Source organism: Drosophila persimilis, unplaced genomic scaffold (genome assembly GCF_003286085.1).
Source record: "Drosophila persimilis strain 14011-0111.01,24,50 unplaced genomic scaffold, DperRS2 tig00000829-arrow-arrow-pilon, whole genome shotgun sequence".
Lineage (NCBI taxonomy): Eukaryota > Metazoa > Arthropoda > Insecta > Diptera > Drosophilidae > Drosophila > Drosophila persimilis.
Window position 1 is genome coordinate 726,044 of NW_020825359.1, and position 25,128 is coordinate 751,171.

General features: G+C 45.4%; 1 protein-coding gene across 7 annotated transcripts; it reads left to right on the plus strand.

Moving 5' to 3' along the window:
* The first annotated feature begins 1,293 nt into the window (after positions 1-1,293).
* On the plus strand, positions 1,294-24,774 carry LOC6600013 (guanine nucleotide-releasing factor 2). Of its 7 annotated transcripts, XM_026993339.1 has the most exons (15): positions 15,266-15,679; positions 16,129-16,692; positions 16,753-16,946; positions 17,458-18,044; positions 18,109-18,269; positions 18,434-18,646; positions 19,195-19,887; positions 21,185-21,208; positions 22,252-22,363; positions 22,438-23,129; positions 23,250-23,418; positions 23,490-24,095; positions 24,149-24,274; positions 24,339-24,470; positions 24,544-24,774. In XM_026993339.1, the coding sequence occupies exons 1-15, from the start codon at positions 15,355-15,357 to the stop codon at positions 24,674-24,676; spliced, it is 4,731 nt and encodes a 1,576-aa protein (XP_026849140.1). In that variant the 5' UTR covers positions 15,266-15,354; the 3' UTR covers positions 24,677-24,774. The 7 variants fall into 7 exon arrangements, with proteins under 7 accessions (XP_026849143.1, XP_026849142.1, XP_026849138.1 ...); XM_026993342.1 differs by lacking the exon at positions 15,266-15,679 and adding an exon at positions 1,294-1,405 and having other exon boundaries at positions 22,438-23,418; XM_026993341.1 differs by lacking the exon at positions 15,266-15,679 and adding an exon at positions 3,620-4,004 and having other exon boundaries at positions 22,438-23,418.
* The last annotated feature ends 354 nt before the right edge of the window (positions 24,775-25,128 follow it).

Sequence of the window (25,128 nt, forward strand, 5' to 3'; positions counted from 1 at the left end):
CACCACTTCTAATATATCCATATAAACTTAGTTTTTCATGTGTTGGGTTTAAATATACCGCCACAAATATATGTACGAACCGGTTAAAACGGGAACGACGCGATTTTTGCTTTCGGCCAATGAAAATCGTTAAACATTTCTGCTAGACATAATGCTGCACCTACAAGTTTTCATTGGCCATTCTTAGTCTTATTTATGTTGCAGGCAACACGAATTTTCATACTCTAGGAAATGGATATTATAGAATTACGTATATGTTTGTCATCCAAGCTCTAATTAATGCAGAAACTAGTCAGTATCTGTTTTAAAACTATCACAACGATATTTTGAAGCTTATTTGTTTTCATGACACAAATAATATGTATCGGGCGGGATGCATGAATATGCCTAAAACATATCAATGTGTGAAAAGATCTTTATTAATAACGTTTTATCTTCATATTATTTTTTCTTCATATTAAATTAACGAAATAGGGTATACAAAGACCTATACTACGGCTTACACGCAATAGGTCTTCAAATACCAGCAACACTGCGACTGTTTTTATATTGAACTATTTTGTTTAAACCTTGTTTTAGTCAAAATAAAATAAAAGCAAGTAATTAGAATAAACTAGTTATGTAGGAAATTGATTTATCAATCGTATAAAATTATGTGGGCATGGCAAGATGTTCTATCTAGCTAGTAATATTCCACGGAATATCAAAATCGAGGAACATGTAATAGAACATGAATTCGTCTGTATATTGACGATATATTTTTAAAATGAGACGGTATATTTTGGTATATTTCTGATGGTCGGACGGCATATTTTAATGATAAATCCGCGGCCACACTGCTTGCAACTCTACAGAGCAGCTCCTCAGCGCTGTATTGTTATTTTTTTTGTATATTTTTTTGATTAAATCAAATTGAATTAACTTGATTGCAATGTTAACGTTGTGCGCGAGAAACAACGAGGAGGCATCTGTGCGGCCCCTCGCACTCTGATAACGTTGATTATATACGCAGATATAGATAGGATCGTAAACAGAAGAGCGTCGCGGCTACGGTACAGCGAGAGAGTGAGAGCGAGCAAGCGTATGCCAGTGCGTGTGTGCCTGTGTGTGTGTGCCTCCATGTGAATGTGTTTGTGTGGGTACAAATTTCGTGTGCGGCGGTTGCAGAGAAGCAGAAGAAGAAGGGACACGGCAACGGTAAGGCTCATCCAGCCTCCGTCTCCGCCGTAACATAAAAAGTGCAACTACATCTCCGGCTAAAGCTGCAGCCACAATCCCCAGCTCCAGTGGAGGAGGAACTGGCTCGGGCACGGGCCCCTGGCCCTGGCCAAACCTAATCAATGCAAAAGGAAGAACAACACCAAAAATACCACATCGGATAAAATGAATTTACTGCAAAAAATTGGTAAGTACAATTGTCTTTCTAAAGGCCCCGCCTCCGCATAAGGCACCCTTCCCAGTCCCCGACCATACCACAACACACCACCCTTCTGCCCTTGCCGGACAATGATAGAAACAATTGTTATACCCTTAAATGAAATCAAGAATACAATTGAATGGTGTGTGTGTGTGTGTGGGGGTGTGTGGGTGGAAGAGGGATGGTTAGAGGCGGTTTTAAGGGATTTGCTGTTTTCTTAGCTCGCTCTCACTCTCTTTTCACTCTGTGACTGTGTGTGTGTATATATATGGGCGCGTTCAGAAATGGTATGAATATGGGATAAATATCCCTATATCCCCATAGTACAATCCATCGATGGTATGGTCCAAGCTAATCCCAAAGAATGCATCCATATTCCCTTTCTGCAGCTACTCCTACGGCTGCTGTGCGTTTCGGGAGCTGTCAACAAGTCTATTTTTAGCATCCACCAACGTCAACATCGACGCTGCAGTCGCAGTCGCAGTCGCTGCCGCTACTGCTCCCCCTGGGAAGACTTCTTCCGCCTCTTTCCCTCTCCCAAGAAGTGTTGAAAATCGGAGAACAACAACAAAAGCAACAACGACTATGAGATTTCTCTCCACTTCCTTTTGACCTGCCCACTCCATTCTATTCCACCCCACTCCACCCACCATTCCGTTTTCATTCTAAATGCATTCCCCTCCACCACGACCTCCACCTCCTGCTCCTGTTCCAGCAGATGGATGTGGAATTCAAATTTAAAGTGAAAAATGATTTTCAACTGCATTGCAAGTTGTGTGGGTGCAAGTGCGATGGATATACACCACAATTATGTATACATATACATATGTGCATAGCATATGCATATGTATTTGTTCCACCTTAACAGTTGCCTAGCGGTTTAATCCTGTTGCATCATAATACCTCGCATATTGCTCGCACACGGGCCAAAAGGGTATGCTGTTCTTTGGCTCATTTTGGTTAAATGTTTTTTGTCTTCTCCAAAAGCTTGAGAAATATTTAAATTTATTCTCCAACAAATATGAACATACATATGTATATTTTCTATGCGGTAGCCGATCCATAGATCTGAATCAAATTTTCTGTCCAAACATAACATAACAATATCCATTCATGACCTGTGAACAGTTAAATTTCTTGTATGTTCTTCGCACACAGAACACACCTTTAAAAAAATAATAAATATATGTTCTGTAAACATAGCTACATATTTATTTTCGGGGAATCCAAAATCCGGAATCCCAGCGAAAGAATAGAACACTTCATTTCCCACAAGATCATTTGCAGCCGATAGAAAATCCAATCGAAGGGTGTCTGGTAGTCGGCAATGTTTGGATGGTCGATAAATGATTAAGGAAATTATTTGGTTTACCCTTTTGGACAAGAGGAAACGCCTGTCTGTGCACTGTATGTACATTTCTTTGTCTCGTTTTTGCGTGAATTCTAGATCTTAGACAAGAAAACACGCGGACTGTATCATTTTTGCCCGTTGGTTTGATAAGCGGTCTGCGCTTTTGATAGATAATGGAGCAGCCGAAGCTCTCTCTATCTCTTCGCAGCTCTCTCCACACACACACACACATATGTACATATGTATACATTGAGCAAAAGTTCATTTGAAAGTGCAAATGTTGGGTAGTCCCAACGTGTATTAAGAGTAAGGTGGAAGGTGCTCTCGAAGAGCGGGTATGCCTCACACCTTATTTTGATGCACCATGTGCTCATCGGGTGGGCCCAGCTGGTGCTGCTGCCCTGCCCCTCTGCCCAATTAGATTTGTAAAAGTTGTACCGCTCTCCCTCCCTTTCCCCCCTGACGCTGGCGCTCACGCTAGAGCGCTGTAAGCGCTCATCGCTTACCGTTTGACGAGTCGGAGCTGGGGTCTGGGGTCTGGGGACCGCTCGTTGATTCAGTCGCACGCGAAATTTTCTCATCAGCGGTACGCTCCGCTCCGTACCGTACCGTACCGTACCATTCCGCTCCCCACACCGAACAGCCGTAACCCGAACGAACCGCCTCGCTTGAATCGCACGCTCGTGACCCGCCCCAAAAAGTGATATCATAAAAGCAATATCTCTCTGGAGATCACCCTCTCCCTTTTCCTGGGCTCCCCGCCCCCGCAAAAAAGGGAGTGTGCTGTTCAATTGTTTTTGTTTTTCTGTTCAAGTGTGTGCGTGTGTGTGTGTGTGTGTGCGTGTGTGTGTGTGTGCAATAGATCAATGATATCGATACAGATACAGATTCCCGAACAGCGGGAGAATCGTTGAAGCGTTTGCTCCCATTTCCCGACCCACATATCGATTGCAAAATAAAAATACAAATAATAACAACAACAATCGATTGCTTTGCTTGCGAGGAGCAAAGGGATACACAGAGGAAGAAGACGGGGAAAGAGTGCCAGAACCGAATTTACCGCAATGCGTGTTCTCAATACAGAGCTCCGTTTGCGCTTTAAAAACCGCAGGCCGAGGCCCTTCAATCGGGCAGCGAGTGCCGATGAAGCCGTTATGATGGATACATCCAACCCCAATACCCCCACCACCCCCAGCGATCAGAGTATCCATGGAGGAGGAGGAACCATCAGTATGAGTATGTATAAGTGGGGCGTACTTTTGGAATAATTGGAATATTCAGTAGATATGTAGATAATATCGACGATTCATGGGTCTGCAAAAATACCAGAGTTCGTTCATATCTAGTGAAAAAATAGTGCCAAGAAAAATGTAGATTCTAGAATGACCTTGAGGCGTTATAAGGCGGGATAATGAGCATAAGATACTACCCGCTCTGTGTAGATCGTGGAATGCAATTAGACTAGGCAACAAAATACATTATTTTAACACGAACCAAACCGACTTTCTGATAGATTTGGGGCTTTAAAATATTTGACTAAAAGTCTCGCATAATTCCATTTACCGTTCAGTAACCTCCCAAATACAATTTTACCATTAAATACCATTACAAATACACAATTTTGGTATTTTTTTTTTTTTTTTATAAATACTGTTGTATTTTGAGGTCAGCGGTACCGAACGGGTACAAGCCCTATTTTAAATATTAAAAGAAAAAAAACCTTGTCCAGAACAAAAAACCCAAAAAGCTCCAGATCTATCAGAAAAAGTCGGTTTTGGTTCGTGTAGTGTTGCATAGTGTTATCCGATGATGCGATCCGATGGCATCCGCAATGTTTGATTGGAATTCGTTTCATTCCCGATTGTTCCAAAATTGAAGCTTAATTATCGGTGAAATACTTTTATGTAAGAACAGAGAAATATACAAACATATGGGACTGTTTATGATAAGGTTTTACGGCACCCACATACCATTCGCCCATTCAAGGAACTGCATTTATTGCAAAAAAAGCTTTCTTTTGGTACTGTTGGCAAGGGAAGCTTTCACTCATTTCCGAATATAATTGTACAAATCTTTAGTTTCCGTCGGGCGAAAGGCGTCAAAAAGCGTCAGAGCTTGTTGGATGAGAGCCATCCCTTGGTCGGGACGAAGCCGGTTTCTGCTATGGATAGCATGCGCCTGCGGAAAAAGCTCTCATGTTCGCATTTTATCTCTCTCTTCCAACTCGTATCTAATCTAATCGGCCTGCCTTATGTCTAATGTCTACACATGTGAACCCCAGATTGTTGGAATTTCTGGGGTTGCTCTATCCAGAGATGGACGTGCACAAATCATCATCTCCGACATCTAATCTAATTGCGATCTCTCTCTATGTTTTGGCATCCTTTTCCCCTTCTCTTTGGCGTTCTCTAAATGGAAATGTAAATTGGGAACGGTGGGGCATTGTGTCGTGTGTGGCTGTGTGTGGACATGAAAAGGGTTTTGTTTAATTGTTGTTGATTGAACAATTTTGCCTTGGCTTTCACTGCACTTTCTAACACGGTCTGTCTCTCTGTCGTGTCACCTGTTGCCAGTCGCCAGTCGCCACTGTCGGATGTAAATGAATATTAAATGTCCGATCCGTCCATCTCTCATCTTTCTACCTTTTGTGTGACCTCCACTCTACGCGGAATAGCATTCAAGTATCGAGCTTTTGTCAAATACGTTTGATGGGAAGATGACGGGATGAGCGGGGGAGATGTGGCAGGCAGGCAGGCAGGCAGGCAGGCTGTCAGACAATTTGCCATACAATCGGAAGCAAGGACAGTCCTGCGTCTGTCCGTACCTTTCAAATGAATGAATGAATGAACAATACGCAAAATATGAAACTTGATTTCGAGGTAGCAGCAGTAATGCACTCAATTGTGTGGCTATCACGAATGGACATGAATGGACGACAGACATTTCCATTTTCGAGGATACTCAAATGTCCAATGCTTCCCCTATGCTTTCTCTGTGTGTGGTGGCGGGTGGGGCCGGTGTGGGTGGTTAAGGTCGTATGTCAAGAGTTCTGGGAATTGGCTCCATTTTATTGGCAATCGTTTCGCTTCCTTCCGACCGTAACCTTTGCCCCTCCCACACGCAGTCCATGATACTGTGTATCCTTCAACCTGTTCTGTTCTCTGTGTGGGTGTGTGATTGGAGTGAAAGCCATTCCTGAAAAGCATAATTGAAGTGCAAATTACACATTTACCTCGCATCCGAAAAAGGGTTACCATGGGATACCCTTCATCAGTTTTGTGTCCCGCATTTTTCTACAAAAATTAATCTCATCTCTCTCGTATCTGTATCTGTCGGGTTGAAACTGTAAAAAGAGAACAGAACAGAAATTAAAGTTTAAGTAAAATGAGAATCGGGAAAGTCGAGATTAATCTTATGGACTGCCATCGCAAAAGCTATTCGATCGGGGAACAATCAACATCTTGCCGAATCATCATCAATCGGTACCTTCTTATTCGTCTTTCTTCTGAAGTGAAGACTTGTAAACCAACCTGTCATTGGAGTGTGACCATCTTTATATATCCTTCATCTCCACGACAGAACATCAATGGGTAGTCTCGTACACGCGTTCACAATTGTTTACCATCCCCGACGCTTCAGAACAGTATCGGGCGATTCCACGTTACCACTGCGACTCGACCCATTTGACCAACTCAGTATGCTCGTGCAGAAGATTTTGCAATCACCAACGTAATAGATCTGAAGGAACCTATGATCTTCGGTTGGTGGGGGAACTGCCTCTTCGTCTACTATTTGACGGCTAAGAATTTTTTTTTCGTAATAAGAATAAAACAACGATCGAGGGTATTTTCATTCGGATAAACCGTCTCCTTTTAAATACGAAACAAAATATGAGGCAAATCTGCTCAAACGCTCTCAAGTGATGTAATTCTACACATAGATAGAACGATTATCTTAAAGATCTATAAACTATCTAGATCTATAGTATCTATAAAGTATAAAGTTCCATTAGCAAATGTTTCATTGCTAGATTTTTCATTAGCAAATGTTTTCCACGTTCCCTCGTTAATGGCAATTCTCCATTCCGTTCGCTTATATAGTAGTATATTTTAGAGCTAGCAGAACAGAGTAGCATCTGTGGAACTACAAAGATCCATCAACAAATGTTCCATTATCAGATGTTCCCCCGTGAATGCCAGTTCCGTTCGTTTATGGGAAATCTGTACAGGTTATAAGAGTTGAACAGAGTTTGAAAAAATATTCAAGTACTGCGGATGATAGTTAGAGCCGTAGTGTGTGTTTCCTGTTACATTTGCAGGTCATGCAGAGATATTTGAGTGGCGCCCAAGTGAAATCTGAATGACTGAATGTGCGGTGGCTACCTCGACCTCTGCATCTACCTCTAGCCATTGTCGTACTCGTTGCTCTGTGCCTCTGTGGTCACGTATGGCGTGGTGGCGCTTTCCCTCTCTCGCTCCGATGGAGAGTGCGTGGATTGGGGAGTGTGTGGTGTCGCCTCGATTGTGGGCTTAAACCGCTTTGTGCTTTTTACTTACACAATTGCCGCATTCTGCAGTCTTGCTTTCCTATGGATTTCATTTCATTTTCATATGTCATAACTGTATGTATATCTCCCTGCGGACATGACCCTATCTGTGGCACTGCCTCTGCCCCTTGGTGTGGGCCGTGGGCTGGTTGATGGAGTGGCGGGGGGCCTTCTTCTATAGGGACGGACAGTGGTGTTTACTAGAGTTTACTTTGGGTGCAAAACTTTCATTCATTCTTTCCCTCTGTGAGTGTGTTGCTGCCTGCCACCATCTGAAGCGTGTCTTTTGGACAGTTATGCCTCGTATTGTATGGAATTTTATGGCCCCTCCACCTCCCAGCCGACCCACCGACCGACCACCTGAATGATTCAAAAGATATCTCGTTCGTTCGTTTGTTGGGCAGGTATTTTTATCTCTGTTTGGATGGACTGAAAGTGAAAGAGAGTGCAGCAGCAGATATCTGTTGAATGTCGAATGGAATTCATAGTAAATACGCCGTACAAGATGTATACAAAATAATTCATTAAAAGGGAAACTATTTACTTTTAATATCTTTATTTTTGTTATTCTTATTGACGATAATTCTCAGGGCATTCGCTGGTGCGTCTGGTTGGCTTCGGCGTCGACTTCGGCTACGGCTTCGGCTTCGGCTTCGGCTTTGGTCTGTCAAGGAATAAATCTCGCAGCAGTTGGGAGCAGTTATTGATCAAGCTGTTGGGCCATTCCCACTGTATGTGTTCTTAATGAAAAGTGGGACTGTAAATGGATAGAGTGATTGCCACAGTCATAAATTAAGTTAAGAATAACCCTTAAGCGAATAAATACACAATTGATATGGTACGCGGTATGAATTTCCCCATAAGCGAACGGATTTCCCCAAAGGGGTTAGGAATATTGCGATGCGGGACATGGCATTCATCCCGAGCCTCTCTGTGGAACGTAGAATCGTAATGTGTGGTTGAGGTTTAAAATAAATAGACCTATCGATCAATTAGACGTTTGGAGCGTTTACTTTGCTTTAATGTGATATTTCCTCCGCCCATTTATTCCCTTTCATCATGGGAACTCTGCACTGCTCCAATGCTCCTCCGCTCCATTGTTATCTACATTTGCGGTCGTACGAACGTACATCTGGTGGCGTTGTAGAGTAGTGGGTGACGTATATACCACTCCCACACCCACGCACCACATCTCTCTCTCTCTCTCTCTCTCTCTCGCTCTCCTTCTCTGTAGAAGCTTACACACCCACACAAACAGAGATAGACGCACGCATCGGGAGTCACGATGGTCGTCATCGTCGCCCATCGCCAGCGTCATCGCCCATCGCTTCCCATTCTATTTGGACTTGGTGGCTTCTATTCACTTCACTTCACATCACATCACTTCTCCTCCAGAGCCGTCGCTGTCACGACGAGGGAGGAGAAGGAGTCAGGAGGCTAGGAGGCTAGGAGGCGTTGATGAGGAGGAGGCATAAAATATGCCTCATGCCCAAAATTTAGTTTCATTTTCGTTTGCGCTGCGTCAAGAGTTGAGTTGTGTGTTTCTCCTCTTTTTTGTCGCTGTTTCTGTCTGTTGTTTGTAGCGCATTATTAATTATGACGACGAGCTGCTGCCTCAAAAGTTATCTAACCGTTGCCGGGCGCACACACGGCCGGAAGGAAGGAAGCACTTCTTTCGTACGGATAACCCGCTCTGTAGGAACGAACGAACCAAATAAAAATAACAAAAAAATGTACGCTTCGGAACATTGAGATGCGGAACGAGCTTAGCGTCCAGTGGAACGTGGAAGTGTAACGAGGATCGACTGAAAAAAAGTGCAAATTTACCGGAAAATCGAAGAAAATCATTTTTAAGAGATAGTTAGAGAACAACAACAACAAAAAAGCAAAGTAACATTCAAAGCAAAACATAAGAAAAGGTGAAAGAAAAAGAGAAAGAAAATACAATACAAAGAAGGAGAAAGAAAAGGCAGACGGAAAAGTGAAATAACAAAAAGAAAAAAAGTGAAAGAACAACAAACGAAAGCAGACAGAGAAAGCGAGGGAGAGAGAGAGAGAGACGCCCAACGAAGAACAAACGATTCTCGTGTGAGTAATCGACAGCGACCAAATAGCTTAAATAAGCAATAAGCAACAATACAAATATGATGATGTATAATTCAACGATTCAGTGCACACATATGTACACATCCATTGTGTGCTTGTGTGGAATGTTGTACGGGGGAATCGGGAGCGGGGGGAGGCCAAGGGCGGTCAAAATACTTACCTGATGACAGCACCTGTGCTCTGTGACGTCATCGTGCGCCGCCGCCCCTCCTCCGCCCGACGAGCCGCAAGGGCATGGACACACCGGTGGACACAGTCAGTCATTCCCCCACACAAACACACACAGTCTCCGTCCGTGTTCCGTTCTGTTCGTTCCCCTCGAGATGTCCCTCTTCGTTCCCATGAATGTGGGCGGCATGTTTCGTTTCTCAGCATTCCCGGGCATTGCTCAGAGCAACTAAAGACGTTCTTTTCGGTTCCCTCAAATATTAGAAGCTTGTTCTGTTCTCGTCGTTCCATTGAATGTTTGGAGGATGTGCCGTCTCTTCGTTCATCCAACTCTGTTAAGCTTAAAATGTTGTATTCTCGGCATTCCCCTCCGTTTCCGTTTCTGCCCTATATGTTTCGTTCCATACGCGTGTGCCAATTTCATTTCGTTTCGCTGCATGAAAACATGCGATTAAAGTATCCAGAAGGTCATTGTACTTGTGCCGAATGGATATCAAGCAAATAAACAAATTTTGAAAAAGTATACATTTTGAATTCTTAAAATTAATAATTATTTTATGAGCAATCTCACAATTGTGGCACATTTCTTGTGTTCATTCCCTGGCTATTTTCTGTCTCTTTTCCACTTCTACTCTTTCTGTTGATGACAGAAATGTGAATGAATCGTCACTCTTCTCTCGCTGTTGTGTGTGTGTGTGTGTGTGTGTGTGCTTTCGTTGCTATTTGGCGTCGACAACAGATTATGTCATGTCGTTTTACTGCTTTGTTTTATTGCTTACCCCCGCCTCCGGCCCCCTCCTTTCCGAGATGTGTAGCACGCGTACGAGCGCGTTGGGGGCACATCTGCCGCCGCCTTCTGCCCAGGAATTATACACTATTGCGATCGCGATTGTGGCATGGAGTGGCGCGGTTAGAAAGCATGGCATTCCATGCAGCAATCAACACACAGCATTCCACAATGCATACATATGTATGTATGTGTGTGGCTTTTGGTGTTTGCTGCGCGAGCGCTCATTCATTCATTCATTCAACATTTTCATTTTCACATTTTTGCGCGTTTTGGTGTTGCTGTTTTCGGCTCCTGCTTCTCTGTTGAGTGGTTTCTGTTTTGTTTTCGTTTTACATTTCGCCATGATTTCGTAAATGCTTCAATTCACTCTCTCTTGGTCTTATGCTCTGTCTTTAAGCTGCCGCTCTCTCTCTCTCTCTTAACGAACAGTTATCACAAAGAGATACCCATTGGAAGGGCTTGTGACTGTTGTAAACAAGCCTCACCTTTACATAAGTACAATGTGCTTGTTCCCTTGCCATGCCTTTCTCTCTCTCTCTCAAAAGCTTGCACTCTTGCGGTGCCTACGATCTCGCTGTCTCTCTCTTTCGGCAAACAGGTTGAAGCTTTACTCTCCTTTGGAAAGAGCAGGAAAAGCAATATCAAGAGAGACAGAGAGCGGGAGCGAGGTAGACAAATGTTGGTCAAGTTTTTGAGAGAGAGAGTGAGAGACAGCGTCGCCGCCGCCGCACAGTGTGGCCGCAGCCGTAAAGAGGCGGAAAAATGCAGTGTTTGAGTGGGAGAAAGATAACTTTCTTCTAAAGTTATTATGTAAAAAATACAAATTGATTATTTTACATGGGCAAATATTCACCGGCAACAAAGTTTAGATTTGAGAATTTATTGTAAAGGTTCTACATCTACTTGTGCTGACTGAATTTCGAAAGATATTTATTTTGGAAGTTATGATTTTGGCAAGGCCGCCGCACTGTGCGCCGCCCAGAGGACTTTGCATACGGGGGGAATAATGAAGCAGCGTTGATTATGAATGATCTTCATTATCGTCGTCGCCGTCGTCGTCGTCGTCGTCGTCGTCGTCGTCGTCGTTGGTTGTGCCAATTACCAATTTGGTGTCATCGCCGATTGCCTCCCTTTCTCTGTGGACCATTTGACTGGGCCATGCCATGCCTTACCCCATTTGACAGTCGCTTTAAATCCGCCTAGCCCAGATCGTGGCTTTGCATACCCTAGCCGCGGGCACCAGGAGGGGTATATCGATCGATTCCAATCCCCATCTGATCTGAGTAGAGACCCCTACATGAGTTTTCAAGGTTATTCTGGTAAAACACTGAATGGGTAGTATTTATATCGTACTAGAGAGTTTTTTATACCCGATACTCAAAATGAGTATTGGGGTATATTAGATTTGTGGTTAAAGTGGATGTGTGTAACGTCCAGAAGGAATCGTTTCCGACCCCATAAAGTATATATATTCTTGATCAGCATCAATAGCCGAGTCGATTGAGCCCTGTCTGTTTGTCTGTCCGTCCCCTTCAGCGCCTAGTGCTCAAAGACTATAAGAGCTAGAGCAACGATGTTTTGGATCCAGACTTCTGTGATATGTCCCTGCTACAAAAATATTTTAAAACTTCGCCCCGCCCACTTCCGCCCCCACAAAGGGCGAAAATCTGTTGCATCCACAATATTGCACGTTCGAGAAAACTAAAAACGCAGAATCATAGATAATGACCATATCTATCAGATTGCTGAATCTGGATCAGATCAGATCATTTTTGTAGCCAAAAGGAACAAATCAATTTGCACTGGCTACGCTCAGACTGATTTTCTGTCTCTCTCGCACGCACTCTTTGTCGTGTCGTTTAATATTAGCGGCGTCTGCCGGAGGAGAGCCATACTGACTTAGTATCGGGTATAACTGTAGAGTTGCGGTGTCCGCAGCAACTCACAACGTTCCCCCTCGTTTTATACAACATATGTAGTTCAAAGTATATAGTTTTCTTTATGGATCTAAAAATCCTTTTTTGGAATCGGACTGATCGATCCATATCCATACATTTACATATTTCTAATCAGACCTCAAATTTTGTTCTCTATATATCATATGTATCTGCAATGAAAAATATCCCAAAAGCAAAAGAATGAAAAGAAGAAAATTGAACATTAATTGAATTTGATTTGGTTTAAAGGGTATCCAAAACTTAGCCATTCGAAAAACTAGGAGTTTCTGCATTCTTTTATCTATTAATTTGTTGTGTTTCATACATACATACATATGTATGTATATATGTACATATATTTTCTTTTTGGCCAGAACCAGAATTGAAATCACCTCTCGTTCGACTTGTCCAACCCGCTCTCCGTTGCCTGATCCAATTTCCTCGACTCGAGACTCGATTGCAGCGATGCCGAAGTGCCAGTGGCAGTGGCAGTGCCAGTGGCTGTGGCATATCGGGTTCGTGTTTGGCTCATTTCGGATTTTGGATTTCTGATTTCTGATTTCTCGTTTCCCCACTTCTTGTCGTGTGCCAAAAATTAATTGGGTGAATGTGCCTTCAGGCATTCTCGGATCTGCATTAAGTGTATGCCTAGGGAAATATTTCTGTAATCCCTGAAATGTAGAGCGGTATTTATTCAGGCACAGGGGAATAATCAATATTCAATTCCGGAAATTATCATCAGAACCAAAAGTGTTGGCCCGCCACCAGACAGACGACATGCGTACCTATATAAATATGTGTATGGCTTTCAAGCAGGAAATGTCAACTCGATTCGAGCCATATCTGAATAGGGGGAATCCGCCTGCCGCCTGCCGCCTATTCGATTGCCGAGCGCCGATAGGCCCCACGATAAGCAAATGCAATCGATCCCGAAACAACCCTTAACCTTCATGGGGGTCGGATGTAAAGCCCTGGCCTTAGCCGCAATTCCAAGGACATCTGTTACGGGTTTCCACCACTAACCTTGACCCTGAGTGAGAGGCACTTTTCGGTATTTCTAGCTTTTCTTTTAAACGAAATTATGATGTATTGTGTATAGGGGCTGTCTATACGGTTTTTTTGGTTTTGTTTTTTGTTTTTGTTTTTGCGAAGCCTTCGATTTTGTGCTCATTTCCAAGGCAAGTCACGAGCGGCACTTGCAAATTGAAGAAATCCGCCCAAAGGCCACAAGCCACCAGCCACCAGCCATCACCTCACCCCCCTAATCAGCAGCAGTCTCCCTCGCGCCATAAAGCTCATCCAGGTGTCGTCCCACAGCTGATTGATAATGCAGAGAGAGAGAGGAAAGAGAGAGAGAGAGTGGGAGAGTAAGTGCAGCATCAGCATCGGCATCGGCATCCCCTCCAAGAGCAAGAGAGCGGCGACAAACCGTTGGGTTTCGCCAAGCAATACCCTCTACCAGAGAGGGTATGCTGATTTTAAAGAACACACACCCATTATTAAATTAAGACTTCGCTTCTTAAATATATAATATAAAAATATATAATAAATACATATATATATATATAGGGCCCATTTTAATCTACATGTAAAACATTTTAAAATAAATATAAAATATTTAATAGGTAGAGTTGGGAGCTATTTAATCTGTTTATTATTTTGTTGAGCAAGGAACTATGTATTCAAAAGTATTTTTAAAATTCCTTTGCGGCGGAGGACATCCCTGGGTCCATTGCAGGGCCCTGCCAGTGCTGGTTGTAGAACTCCAGTCGCTCGGCAGGAGGGAGATCCTCCACGTCCACATCCATCATGGACCCATGGACCCATCAGTGCCCAGCACGGTCAAGTGCGGAACTCTAGAACTAGTACTAGTACCAACTAGTTTTCCTGAAGCTATAGACCCTTAATTAGAAAATTAGTAACAAGTTTCGCAAATATGTATTTAATATCAGCAACCTAAATGGTTATCTTACAGCTGTCCAGATAGCATGAAATCTAATCTCTGTTTTGTAAAGGCTATCTTTAAGCAAAAACTACAGTCTTTTGGCAATAAAGCAACCCCCTTTTAATTTGAATTTCGTATATCAATTGCTACTCTCCCTCCCTATCGGAGAATATCTATTGGCATGAATTTTCTCCGGGTGGAATTCCACTTTGCAGCAATTGAGATCTAACAAGCCTGTATGTATAATAAATCTATAAAATAATGGGGTATCGAATGCTGCAATACCATCGAAGGATGAATTTTTTGTGTGTGTGTGTGTTTTTTTTTTTGCCGTTTGTCGTTTTTGCTGATGCTGTTCGCAGTCGCCGTCGCCGTCGCAGTCGAGTCGCTGCTTTTGCTTCTGCTTGATGGATATTGGCCGAGAGAGAGAGAGAGAGAGGGAGCACGGCTAGACGACGAGAGAGAGTGAGTGCGATGGAGGGTGTGCGTGTTCGTGTGTGTGTGTGCAAGTACCATTTGATGCTCTTTTTGACACTGGTTTTGTTGTTGTTGGTGCTGCTGCTGCTGCTGGTCTAGCGGCTCGCTCGTCCAATCGATCTCCCCAGAGCTGTTGCTGCTTGTTGGCCGATTCTCCGTTGGCCGTTGGACACCTCCGCGTTTGGGGAGGCGCGTTTTGCCATTTTTGCGGATTTTCATAGTTCAAAGCGCTTTCCAGTCGTCGACAGCAGCACGAGACGCGACATCGGCAGCGTCCAAGATTTAGACTCTAAATATAATCATTTTATAATCATTTATTTTTATTTTGTGATTAATTCAATCGAAATAGATAGAGAGAGAGAGAGAGAGAGAGAGAGAGCGAGAGCAGAAAATTGCTCTTGAAAGTGAATGGAAAGAATGGAAAACAAAAGAGAAAGATATGATGAAAGAAAGCAATAGAATTGGCGCTGGATTCGTAAAAGTTCATACGAAATTTATTCCGTTTCTCTCAGTGTTGATTAGTTGCTGATTAGCGGCTGTGTTTCAGTGTTGTCCAGTGCGGCTTAGTGTTGGTTTTTTTTTTGTTGCTGTTTTGTTATTATTATTGCGGTTATGCAATGCCACAGTTTGATGAATCTTTTTTGAGCGATTGTGCGCTCGCCGATCGCTGGCATTTCTACTCGTACACGCTCAAGCAGACACCGCATCATCCTCATCATCACCAGCACAATTATAGTTACCATCACGATAATGATGACAACGATCATCAGCGGGCATCATGGATGCCGCGAGATAACAACAACAATAGCGGCCACACACTACACAACATCAAATTCCAGCGCCGTTGCAGGCACAAAAAGATGCCCCGTCTGGCAGCATCGCTGTCGATGCCAGTGATGCCCATGTCCCAGGACAGTATCCCTAACGCTGTGGCGGGCGAACGTAAGTGAAGGCATGAAAAAGTGCAGGTCGTCCTTCAGGAGTAGATCGGCGGGGGGGACGCACTCTTCGAAGTTAACTAAAACATAATCAAGAGAGAGCCTCGAGGCCGGAGCTGGAGCCAGAGCCAGTGGGATGATGGGGTGTTCTCCAACTTTGAAGTCAAGTGAATGGAGGGGGGAGACTGTGAACAAAAATGAAAACAGTATGATTTGAATCAGTTGTGGAGAAAAACAATTTCCTTGAATGGTATCTCGGTGCAAAAGCAAAATCCTTTCTGTTGCTTCCCCGCCGTCTTTAAGCAGTGCAAGTCCGTTCGCTTATGGAAACATTTGTGTATCTAATGTTAGACGGGACTTACTTGTTTCTCAGGGGAAATCAATCACTTTAGTCGCATTCTCTCGACCCGAACCATTTGTTTATTATTATTTTGCTTGCTTCCTTCATTGCAGACGGCAGCATTAGCTCTCCGAACACGCCGGGCGGAGGTGCCATCGGTGGTGGGTGCAGCAGCAGCAGCAACAACAGCATCAACAGCGGCAGCTACGCGAGTGCCTCCTCAGTTCCTGTCGCATGCACACCGCCGCCGCCGACGCACCAGTACCAGGGCGGAGGGAGGGCCGGAGGCGGAGTGCCACCGGCACCGCCGAGCGCCGTTCACGGCAATCCGAGCGGATCTTCGGGGCATAAGAACAGCCTCAAGGGAACGAAGCTGGCACGACGCGCACGCTCCTTTAAAGACGACCTGATCGAAAAGATATCCCTGATGCGGACCACCAACAACACGCTGGGTCGCTCCCACTCGCCGCACAGTCCGCGTACGAAGCATGGCGCCGGTGTCAAGCCGCCGCCTTCGAACGAGGAGGTGCAGCGCTCCACACAGACTCTGGAGACGCACGTCAAGGATATATCGAATGCCCTCAAGCACTTTCGGGACGTTATTCTGAAGAAGAAGCTCGAGGTGCTGCCCGGCAATGGCACGGTCATCCTGGAGACCATTGCCAGCATGTATTCCGGTAGGTGTCACACTCCCCAACCAGCAGGACATCCCCTGACATCCCTCTGTGTTTCCGCAGTTATCCAAACGTATACCCCACTGAATGAGAACAGTGCCATCATGAGCTCGGCCACGCAGCAGGTCTACCAATCCCTGGGGAAACTCATCAAACTCTGCGACGAGGTAATGCTCTCCGACGAGAGCGGCGAGTGCCCCTCCCTAAGCAACGATAATGTGCGCGAAGTTATCGATCTACTCGAGGACGCAGTGAGGGTGAGTGGTATAATTGATTTTTATTTCGATCATTATCAAACCGAATCCTTGCAAGTTTTCATGCCACAGTTAGTTATATTCGACGTGCACACGTGAATCGCAATTTTCGAAATGAAGATTGTCGAATCGAACGAGTGGAATAGTTTTAGGTTTCGAATATGAGTATTTTATGCCAGTTATTTTCGGCGTTCACACGTGAATGGCAATTATCGTGATGAAAATGATCAATTCGAATCCTTTGAATATTTTCTAGTTTTCGACTAATAGTTTTCGAGTTAATACATGCCACCACGTATTCACATGAATGGCTATTTTACGTTCGAATGAAACAAAACCAAACGTAAGGCCCCGAAATCCCTCAAAGGCGAGTGGTGTCTAAAACGAATGTGTGTCTGATCACGAAATTCATAGACATCAAGGGGAAAATGTACACCAAAAGAGCTTTCAATGACTCGAACATCGCATCCGTTTCTAATGCAAATCCTCCTGTTTATTCGTTCATTCCCTCTAGAATCTCGTAACCCTGGCCCAGGGTAAACTAAAGGAGCAGGATCAGTGCGCCTTTCGCTACAGCGGCTCCTCCGGCCTGGGCGGCATTGGGGCCGCAGCCGAGATTATGGGTGCGGTCACAGCATCCAGCACGAATGCAGGCGGCGTAGGCAGCGGCGGCATACTACCGGTTGGTGGTGTGCCCGGCACCGGGATCACGGGCGTGGCCAGCATGCGGATCTCCGCTGTCGAGAACGCGGCCGTTGGCCAGCGCACCTCCCTGCCAGACATTGCCCTGTCGCCGAAGGAGCGGGCTATCCTGGAGCATCGGAATGTGAACCCCATGCGGGGATCGCACAGCACCGAGAGCATACTGCGCGACACGAGTCCGCCGCCAAAGCCGCCGCTACCGAATCGGGCAAGCAATCCCCCACCGCTGCCACCCAAGCGACGCAGTCAGCCGCAGGCGCCTCCCGGTGGCTCCTCCTCATCGACGTCCACCTCTAACCAGGCCAGTCCGCTGCCCTATGCGCAGTCGCACAACATCAGCCTCAACTCGGACCTGGACTGCAGCTCCAACATCTCGCTGCTGAACTACGGTGTGGATCGGTAAGTGGCTCGAAGTCAGACCAGACCGTTGATGGTTGATTGATTGTTGGACTCCAACCCTTAGATTATCGGTGCGTTCCCGTTCCCCGGATGAGAATAGCCAGTGCTCCTTTGACTCGGCTCTGAATCACTCGCGCGAGGAGGAGGATCCGCAGCAGCAGCAACAGCAACTGAAGCAGACATTGAAGCTGATGGAGGAGGATGCGGACAAGTTGATTAGCTACAGTGAGTATTGGATCCCATCAATGATCCCTCGATCCATATCCACATTCTGCTCAACTCAAGTGGCGGCATCTCCTCCTCTCTCTCTCTCTCTCTCACTCTCTCCTGTCAACCTCCCAACAACCCCACCCCGCCCCTTAACCACATCCCACATATCCCACATACAGAAGCCGCCGGGTCCGCAAGCGCTGCTGCACAGGAAATGGTCATGGCCCAGGCACCATCCAATGCGCAGACACTGCTCCCAGGAACAGGAGTCCCAGGCCCAGGCCCAGGCGCAAGTGGAGCAGGTGCAGGTGCAGGAGGTGGAGGGGAAACTAACACGGAGCTGCGCACTGCGACGGCAGCCCTCACCAACAATCGTCATTCGAACGAATCGGGTACTGCCACCATCTCTTTAGCTTTCTAGAGCCCCTACTACTGCTGCTTCTGCTGTCGCTTTCCTCTCTTCTGTATCTCTTAGAAATATACACACATATCTCGTAATCTGTATCTGAATCTGTATCTGTCTGCATATTATTATTTATCCTACTTGTTGTCTTGTCTTGTTTATTAGAGATACTGCAACTGCAATGTTTTCTGTTCATTCGTTTGCTGTTTATGCTTTAATGACCTTCCAGAGCTATGCAATGCAATGCCATCCCATGACAAATCCTTCGATTTAATAGATACGTTATCTAATTCGTGAAATTCGATGGTACTCTTCAATAGAGTCAAAGAATTATCAAATATCCAAATCACTTTATGACGAGTTTATCTCGATATCGGGATTTCGCAGCGTTCCTTTCGCTGCTTCCTATTTTGCTCAAACTGTTTTTTTACGCATTTGCTTTACCTTTTTCTTGACTTTTGCTGTTGCTGCTTAGTTTTTTTGCACTCAACTTCCTAACTCTATTCCCTCTCTCTTTCGTCCACTCTTCTGCGGCAGGTTTCGTGTCGATGAAGTCGTTCCGCACATCCACGCAGAGCGTCTCCAAGCGCTCCTCGGACTACAGCGTGCAATCGTCGGCCAAATCGTCGAGTAGCAATTCGGAGATTGCGATCAGTATCAGCGAGTCAGCGTCGGCGACAGCGAGTGCGGCCAGCAGCGAGTACCAGCAGATCAGCCAGTCGGTCAGCCACAGCAGTCACCGGTCGCAGCAGCAGCAGCACATCTCCAGCAGCTGCAGCAGCAGCATGACCACCACCACCATGAGCAGCTACAGCAGCAGCGATCAGCAGGAGCAGGCGGCCACAACGGAGGCTGCAGCACCCGCCCTGCCGCCCAAGCTGACAACACCGGTAGTGACGGCGACGGCGACGTCAACGTCAACGTCAACGGCAACGTCGACAACAACGCACCAGCGCACGCTGACGCGTCACGAATCGAGCGCCCTCGACGAGCTGGACTGGAGCCAGGGCGCAGCCAGCAGCAGCAGCAGCAGTGCCGCAGAGGTGGCAGAGCTGAGGCAACTGTCGCCGCACCATCACCACCAGCAACAGCTGCACCAGTGGCATTCGAAGCACCATAGCCTGATCGAGCCGCCGCGCAGTGCCCCCCACCATTTGGCTGGCAGTTGCAGCGCCTTCGATCAGAGGCATCTCGAGGAGCCGCCGCCGTTGCCCATAAAGAAGAAGCACAGTAAGTATCGATTGCCCAAATCGATTGCACACTCTCCATTTATTGTACCATTCGATTATTTATCAGTATTGTTTTCCTCTTCTTTTCCTTTTTCTTTGGTTCTGCATCTCTTTGTGTGTGTGTGTGTGTGTGTGTGGGTTTTTTGTGTGTGTGCATGAACTTTGGCTGACCTGACCGCTGGGTAAATGCCGTCCCATAGGCTTTGCCGAGTGGTAAGAGTAATACCGTTATTGCTGTAACGTGTGTGTGTCTAACGGTTCATCGTCATCAGCATCATCCCGGGGGAGGGGCAGGGGGAAATTTCATTGAACTGCAACATTTTTAAAGTTTTTATTTTGCAATTTTTGTTTCGTTTCGTCTTTTTTCGTGGGTTTTTGTGGGTCATACACACACGCCCATACTCGTATATCGCCAAGAAAACAAAAATCATCGATATTTATATTACCATCAAAGCAGTTATCGATCGATAACTCGAAATCGTATTGGAAATCGGATGAGATATCGATCATTTATAGAGCTCAGTTCATCGAAGCAATTATTGATTAGGTTTATTCAATTGGTAAATGATGAGATTGATATTAACGAAATTATCGATATTTAAATTATCATCAGAGTAATTATCGATCGATAACTAGCCAGACAGAAAATGAATCGTATTCAATTTGAATTCCACGAACAGAAATCCCTCAAATGGAGTATTGGAAACAACGCGCAAGAAATTATCGAAATGATATTGGCAATCGGATGAGATATCGATCATTTATCGAGCGGAGTGCATCGATAATTGGTAATTGATAAGATTGATATTATCCAAATTATCGATATTTAAATTCTCATCAAAGTAATTATCGATCAATAATTAATTTATTTCACAAAAAGAAGTCCCTCACTCGGATGAAATCGAACAAGAAATCGATCCGAACGATTATCGAACTGGTATCGAAAATCAGATTGAATATCGATCATGCCCCCAATCATACAAATCATACACCCACATCAAGGGCAACAAATCAAAACCGCATACAATAAACAACTATCAGTCATTCAGTCAATCAATCAATCAATCAGTCACAGAACATGTATCAAAGAAAACAAAACAAACAAAAAAGGCCGTGGTTGAGAGTTGAGAGGTTTGCTTTTTGGTTTTCAAGACCCACCTTTATTTATAGCACATTTAAACGTAAACCCGTTAGCGCTAACGTAGCCGCAAAACGAAAGGCAAACGATACGAAAATTTGCCAAATTGTTGTACGTAAGAGTCTAACCCATCTAAATTATCGTTCCAACCAACATCTAGTGTTTCAAAGTGTGGCATTCTCGGGTAAGTCTGTGTGTGCTATTAGAGGACCAAAACACAAAAAACCAAAACAAAAAACCCCAAAAAACAAATCGAGAAATGAACAAAAACAAAATCCAAACTAAAACAAAAAATCGCTTCGGCAGCCTCGATAGCTCGCGATGCTCTTTTCATTGGTTCCAATGTTACTGTTGAAAGGATATGAAAACAAATGTGGAGATTTTCCGAATCAAGTGGCCCCAGCGACAGCCAAGATGAAGCATGTTACGCGCGGATCGAGCGTAGGACTAATGATCTAGGAAAATCGATAGCTAAACTGAAATAAAAGAGCTATGGATCCCTCAAAATTGCAAATACTAATACTCCTTACGGTCGTTGGATGCTGGTATTGGTATTTTCCCAACAGGAAGGAAATTAGTGGTCGATATAATGTTGTTTAGGTAGCCGTAGTCCAAGCTTAAGAATAACTTGACCTAAAAAGTGAAAGGAACTCGCAAAGAGCATTTCGAGTTCGTTGCTGGCTTCTTGCTATTCGGCTGATTGTGATATTGTGATTGTGCTGCTGTTACTCAACACTGATGCTTTTGCCCAACACTGCAACTGTTGATCAACACTGCTGCCACTGCTGCTGCCGCTGTGGATGATGATTTTGGTTTCAATTCCGTTTGTTTCGTATTGGTCCTGTTTCAGTTTCTGTTTCATTTTTGCTTTCGTTTCGTTTTGCCTAATCCTCTGTATCCCCCACCGTTTTGTGCTTCCTTCCAAATGTTCTGTGCTGCTGTGCTATGTGTTTCAATGGTTTTATTGTTTGTTGTGATGTTGCGATCCCTTGATGTTTTTAGATGTACATAGACACAGACACCCACCCCCTTTTAGATGTATTCGAATGTTCTCTCGTTTATGATCTTATAGACTTATAGAGCCCTTCGAAGGGAGATAGATTTCCTTGTGTATCTAGCGTCAGGGATCGATCGGCTTTGTTGGTTCGACTTTTGAGATGGTATTTTCCAGCACTGCTCAACACTAATTCCGTTTCCTTCCACCTACCATCCGTACCGCACACACAGTTCTGGCCTACATGGAGGTCTGCTCGGCCCCGACCCGCCCCATCGAGCAGCACCGACACACGATGCATGCGTACAACATCAGCCGGAATATCTCCCATAGCCAGACAATGAAGTGAGTTAAGCATTTCCTTCCCCCACTGAGTGACTATGTCTTTACCGACTCTTTATTTCTTCATTCCTTTGCAGCATTATGCCGATGAGCAAGGAGCTGTCGCCCGAGCTGGAGACACCACCAGCCCTGCCGCCAAAGAACTACAAGCAGCGCAAGCCGACGCCCTCTTTGCAGCCGATAATTGTCACAACACCGCCGCCCAGTCCAAAGCCGACTCTGGGCGAGAATGGGTCGAGCGGAGGATGCGGTGGTGGCGGCAGCGGGCGGCCAGACAGTCGTATGGCCACTGTTTGTGAAGAGCATAACGATTCCCTGGTCCTCGACAACAATGAGAATGTGAATGTCAGTTCTGGCGACGGCGATGGAGAGGGCGAAGGCGAGGGTCAGACCTTCTATTGCCACTCGCATCAGCTGCCGGATGAGCCGGTGGCAGCGCAAACATTAGCGGACACTGATCAGCAGCAGCAGCAGCCCATTAGCACGCCCAAGCTGATCGATGAAGACCAAGAGTCGAGAGTCGCCCCAGAGTACGAGGCTGAGAAGCAGCAGGAACAGCAGCGGCATCAACGCCAGTCTGATGGTAGCGACAGACAGCAGCAGCAGGACGCTGGCGAGGTGGAGACGCTGATCAATATGCTGGAGGAGGTTAATATAACGCGCTATCTAATACTCAAAAAGAAGGAGGAGGACGGGCCAGAGGTCAAGGGCGGCTACATTGACGCGCTCATTGTGCACGCGAGCCGTGTCCAGAAGGTCGCCGACAATGGTAGGCATCCACATCCACAGCAAGCCAAGCGGAAGCATGTCAAGCACCCTCGTAACCATCGAACTCCCCCCCACTCATCTTGTGTCTGTCATTCTGTCTCTGTCCATTCCACACGTGCAGCATTCAGCGAGGCGTTCATCACCACCTTCCGCACCTTCATCCAGCCAATCGATGTGATCGAGAAGCTCACCCATCGCTACACATACTTCTTCTGCCAGGTGCAGGATAACAAGCAGAAGGCCGCCAAGGAGACCTTCTCGCTGCTGGTGCGGGTTGTCAATGATTTAACGTGAGTATCGGAGTGCCACAGTGGCGCAGTGCCGCAATTTGCGTCTGGTGTTCACCAACAATCCATTGCAGATCTACGGACCTCACCAGCCAACTGCTTAGTCTGCTGGTTGAGTTTGTCTACCAGCTGGTCTGCTCCGGACAGCTATATCTGGCCAAGTTGCTGCGCAACAAGTTCGTGGAGAAGGTGACGCTCTACAAGGAGCCGAAGGTATATGGCTTTGTCAGCGAACTGGAGCTGGGCGGAACGATTACCAGCAGCGGAGCCGCTGGCGGCGGCGGTGGTGGTGGTGTTGGCGGTCTGTCCGGGAATAGCAGCAGCAGCATGAGCAGTGGCAGCAGCAATCAACCCAGTTTGCTGGACCTCAAGTCTTTGGACATTGCCGAACAGATGACGCTGCTGGATGCGGAGCTGTTCCAGAAGATCGAGATACCCGAAGTATTACTATTTGCCAAAGATCAGTGCGAGGAGAAGTCGCCCAATCTCAACAAGTTCACCGAGCACTTTAACAAGATGTCCTACTGGGCACGCTCCAAGATCCTGCGACTGCACGACGCCAAGGAGCGGGAGAAGCATGTGAATAAGTTCATTAAAATCATGAAGCATCTGCGTAAGATGAATAACTATAATTCGTATCTGGCGCTGCTCTCGGCCCTCGATTCGGGCCCCATTCGAAGGTAAATCAATCGTTTATCCATCATTTACGAGTATAACCGAATTTATGTGGCAGGTTGGAGTGGCAGAAGAGCATCACCGAGGAGGTGCGATCCTTTTGTGCCCTCATCGATTCCAGTTCCAGTTTTCGGGCCTACCGCCAGGCCCTGGCCGAAACCAATCCGCCCTGCATACCCTATATGTGAGTCCCCCTAATCTTTCTGCTTTCCAGCAGCAAATGTGCTCATGTTTGTGTTTCTTTTTAGCGGTCTGGTCCTGCAGGATCTGACGTTTGTGCATGTGGGCAACCAGGACTATCTGTCCAAGGGCGTCATCAACTTCTCCAAACGCTGGCAGCAGTACAACATCATTGTGAACATGAAGCGTTTCAAGAAGTGGTAAGTGGCCGCTTCCAAGCACCAAACCCCATATCTAGCTAACTTTTCTCCCCTTGTCCTTGGTCCCTCGCAGTGCTTATCCGTTTCGACGCAACGAACGGGTCATACGGTTCTTTGAAAACTTCAAGGACTTTATGGGCGAGGAGGAGATGTGGCAGATATCGGAGAAGATCAAGCCACGCGGACGTCGGCCCCAAAACTACTAAAAACAAAAGAAAACAAAACAACAGGAAAGATGCAGTAGAATGCAGCAACTACAAAACACCAACTATATATATACGGAATATATATGTTATATTATATAAAAAACAAAATATACAAATACAAAATAATGCAATGGCCGTGGAGGAGCAGCAACAACAGGAGATGGGAGATCAGGCTGAGGATGCGTATGCGGATGTGGATGTGTAGGAGAATGTGGACCTGGAGCAGAAGCAAAAGCAGAGGAATCAGCTGAAACTATTATGGATGGGTCTGAGCAATAATAACGTTCGCTATTCGCTGTCTATATATACAATACATATATATATATATATATATATATATATATACAATATATATATATACATATGATGATTACACATGTAATCTATATACATATATATAAAGTAACCAGATCAGATCAGTTAAATATACATGTTAACTATATTATATATAC